Source organism: Mus pahari, chromosome X (genome assembly GCF_900095145.1).
Source record: "Mus pahari chromosome X, PAHARI_EIJ_v1.1, whole genome shotgun sequence".
NCBI classification, from domain to species: Eukaryota; Metazoa; Chordata; class Mammalia; order Rodentia; family Muridae; genus Mus; species Mus pahari.
In genome coordinates this window covers 91620861-91624680 of record NC_034613.1, presented here as the reverse complement: position 1 = coordinate 91624680, position 3820 = coordinate 91620861, and the positions used below count along the sequence as shown (strand labels likewise).

At 52.4% G+C, this 3820-nt stretch overlaps 1 protein-coding gene across 12 annotated transcripts in view; it reads left to right on the top strand.

Annotated features, from left to right (window-relative positions):
- Positions 1-723: 723 nt before the first annotated feature.
- Atrx (ATRX chromatin remodeler) overlaps positions 724-3820 on the top strand; it is a 141714-nt gene continuing 138617 nt past the window's right edge. For 4 of the 12 annotated variants that reach the window (XM_029534445.1, XM_029534446.1, XM_029534440.1 and 1 more), the window contains exon 1: positions 724-1064. In XM_029534445.1, coding sequence (XP_029390305.1) covers positions 1045-1064 — 20 coding nt within the window. In that variant the 5' untranslated portion in view covers positions 724-1044. Of the gene's footprint in view, positions 1206-3820 lie in introns of all 12 variants that reach the window. The other 8 variants (XM_029534449.1, XM_029534442.1, XM_029534447.1 and 5 more) reach the window with 3 other exon arrangements.

The window sequence follows — 3820 nt, the reverse complement described above, 5'->3', positions numbered from 1 at the left end:
GTACACCTGTCTTCTAAGCACTTTGGGAGGCTGCATGGTCACTGCAAGTTTCAGGCCAGCCTCATTTACCTGTTGAGTTGCAGCCTAGTCAGAACTGTATAGCTAGAATTTTCTCATTCTCTTCCCACAAAAGGTAAAAATTCACACATGTAAGCGTTGGCAAGTTGAATATTATACATAAAATACATAGAAGAGAAGTTAAGAATATTATAAAATAGGAAAGAAAATATTTATACTTTGGGTGGCTATAGAGATTAATGATTACGAGTGTGTGTGTTGGGGGAGGAGGGGTTAGGACATAGCTCAATGATACAGTATTTGCCTAACATGCACAAAGCTTTGGGTTCAAAACAGCCTAAGAGTGTATGTCCACGCTCCCCGCAAGGATAGATGTTCGGTTGAATGTGGAATTTGTGCATTGGTATCCTCACCCAGTAAAATGTTAGGTCTGCCTACTTTGGATGGTGCAAGCATGAGATTCAGATAAAGGATCTGTGTAGTGGTCGACATATAGTAAATTCTCAATAAACGTAAATGGGGTGTTATTGTTTCACCAATTATGTGGAAGTAGAGAGGTTGGACCAAGAGCGTATTTTCAATATAAAGTCAAGAGACATCCTTGGCACTTTGAGGTCAGCAGTGACTGAACTGGACCCCACTAAGAAGAGGTGGAGGGGGATCAAATGACGTCGACCGCCTTAGCAACAGGCCCCCAAAGAAGGTGAATTTCCGTAGCCAATAAGACACTGAGCTCTGGCAGAGGTAGCCAATAGATGACGGAAAGAGGAAGAGGGAGGACGCGCCAATTCTCCTGCCCAAGCCTCGGCCCAACAAAATGGCGTCGGCGTCGGCCTCGCTTTGTTTCCGTGGCTCTTGCAGCAGCAACAGCAGCAGCGGTAGCGGCCTCTGAGCTGGGAGGACGATCCAGCACCAGCTGCGGTGACTACTAAGATCCCAGTACTTTGCATTCAGCCACTGGCGCCGAGGAGCGCAGAACGGTACCCAAGGGGTTGCCGAAGCCAAGCGGCCGTCCGAGCCCAAAACATGACCGCTGAGCCCATGAGGTAAAACGCAAGCCCTTGTCACGGGCCCCGGCGTTCTGCTCCCGGGCGCCTTCCACTCGAGTGGGGTGTTTGCAAAGACGTGCGCTAGGTGCCCTAGGCCCGCGCGCGGCTTCGCGGTCAGCGGCATCGTTTTCCCTCTAGGTGAGCGGGGCTGGGGGAGCGCGGTGGGAAGCCCCAGCCGGGGCTCGGGGTGTGTGTGTGTGTGTCTGTGTGTGTGTGTCTGTGTCGGTCGGGGGCGGCATGCGGCGCGCGCGTTGCCTTCCCCGCCTCCCGCCGCCGCGGAGTCGGGAGCCCCTGCTCGGCTCACGCCTCGATGCCCGCGGCGTCGAGGCCGGGGGGTCGCAGGCCACCGAGCGCTTGCGGTCATTCTTTCTAATCTTGGGGCCTAGCGACGGCGCGGGGAAGGAGGGGGAGGGGGGAGAGAAGGGGGTGGGGGAGTAGGGGGGAGGGAGAGGAGAAGCATTAATAATAACCAGCAGTCAAACAGAGGGGGGGTTGGAGGGGGGAGAGAGAAGAGGAGGGAGAGGAGGGGGAGGGGGAAGAGAAGCATTAATAATATCCAGCAGTCAAATGGGGGGGGAGGGATGGAGGGGAAGAGGAGGGAGAGGAGGAGGGAGAGGAGGGAGGGGGAGGAGAAGCATTAATAATAACCAGCGAACGTTGCTTTGTCTCCAGCTCTTGACTTGCAGGTAACATGACTAAAGGTAGCTGTGTGTTAGGATGAGCGTTTACCCATACCTCTCCCATTCAAGTACTGACCAGGCCTGACCCTACTTGGCTTCCCAAGAGTCAAGATGGGACAGATTCATGGTCATTCATGGTCATAGAAATAACTTGTGCTTCTGTTGGGTGGAAAAATGGGAATGAAATTATTGAGCCAGGGGTATGGGTGGCTTTATTTTTAGTTTTCTAAAGTGGCGGTGCCATTTTTGTCTCCCAGTAGTAGAATGGCGGAGCGAGGAAGCATTTGAACAAGGGGCACTGGATGTAGTGGGTGACCCTGGTCATTCATTTCACCGCAGCGTGACAGCCCTTTTTTGGCTGTCCTCCACCCTGGTTGCTGGATCCTTACTTGGGTTGTGTCCCCTGTCTCTCTGTGCTGTCACATGGTACTGCTGTGTCTCTCTGGGGCACTTGGGCTTAAAGTTTGAGGACCCTTTTATACCACTGACAGTTCTTGAGGACTGCCAGAGACTTCTGCTTGCTTCTTTGGTGTGCGCCTCCTGGGGAAAGGCTTACACACTGTCTCTATGGGGGGTGTCATCGTATGGTCTTCTGGTTTCTTTAGTCTGCCAGGCCTTCTTTCATAACCTGCTGTTGGTTGTGGCTGAAGAGTTGACTCTTCCTGGGGGACATAAGCACCCTAACTGTCCAGGGTGACACAGTATGCTGAAGGTTCTCTTGCCTCAACATTTCTCTTACCTGTGGTACTGTCGGGCACATCCATTTTATCAGCACGTAAACAACTGGATGGTCTTGATGGCGTTTTCCTCAGTAAACAAGCACCCTTGAGAACCTAGCTGTGCCAATGTCTGGGAGATGGCACTAAAGCACACAGAAGAAGTCCCTTGTAGAATTCTGTGCTGGAACAGACAAGAAGTCACCAACCATAGATGGGGCCAGGGAGCAAAATAGATGTGTCAGAATGGAGAAAGTTCTGTGGGATAAAATAGAGCAGGGTTAAAAAAAAAATGACTGCACACTGTATGCTTTTACCTGTGTTTCTCAGTGGTTCAAGCTTCCAGCGTGGCTAAGCTTGGCAGGAACTCTCACACCCTCACCATACAAGTCCTAGCTAGAAGGCCCGCCCCACGGCCTGCGCACATGTGAGCCACTCTGCAATGCTCCTCTGGCCTCCACTTCACCCCATTCATTAATGCTTTGATTGAACACGACTTAGAAGGAGCCAAGTAGACTCGGGGTAAATCCTAGCTCAATTACCCTTTTGTTGAGGTCAGTTTCTCTTGAGCCCTGATTTCTCCTCTGAGGACAGTGGAGATGACAGCGATCCTCCGTCGGGTTGCCGTGAAGCAGCTTAGCGCGATCCACCCTAGTGTGAATGGTGTGGTCCTTCCACTCTAGCCTGGATCTGGGAGCTGTGGTTTGTGTGCATCTAGATATTAGTCCATTGTCCTGTGGGACCCAATTGACCTGTGGGTAGACAAGTGTGGTACGTGTCACTTGGTCACCATGCAGTGGAAAGAGAACAGGGACAGGAGACAGGTAGTACTTAAATGGGTTCCTGGCACGTCGTCAGCGTGCCCGAGGACACCTTGGTGTTTGTGTGATGCGGACGACACGGGCACAGAGTGAAAGCCCTGTGGCTGGGGCTTTTGTTGCTCAGTCAGTTGCTGGCATTTCCTGGGCTCTTATTTGTGTCCAGCCCGTTTTGTGCCCTGAGGAGGGCTCGGCGATAAACTAGGTGTTACCTGGATCTCATGTTCCTGTGGGAGAGGCAAACCATGGACCAACAAATGAGCTAGACAGTGTCCGTTAGCCCTCAAGTGACTTTGTGTAGGTCTGATGTGTTGTTCCTTTGCTGTTTATATTTGCTATTGCAAAGTGCATCTGTGTCACTTAGAGCAGGAGCCTTGTGTCTTCAGTGGCCTGAGTGTCTCTGAGGCCTGGAGCCATTGTGTGCCGCCTCCTCCTCCTCTTCCTCCCCCTCCCCCTCCTCTCCCTCCTCCTCTTCCTTCTCCCCCTCCTCTCCCTCCTCCTCTTCCTCTTCCCCCTCCACCCCCGTTTGACTGCTGGTT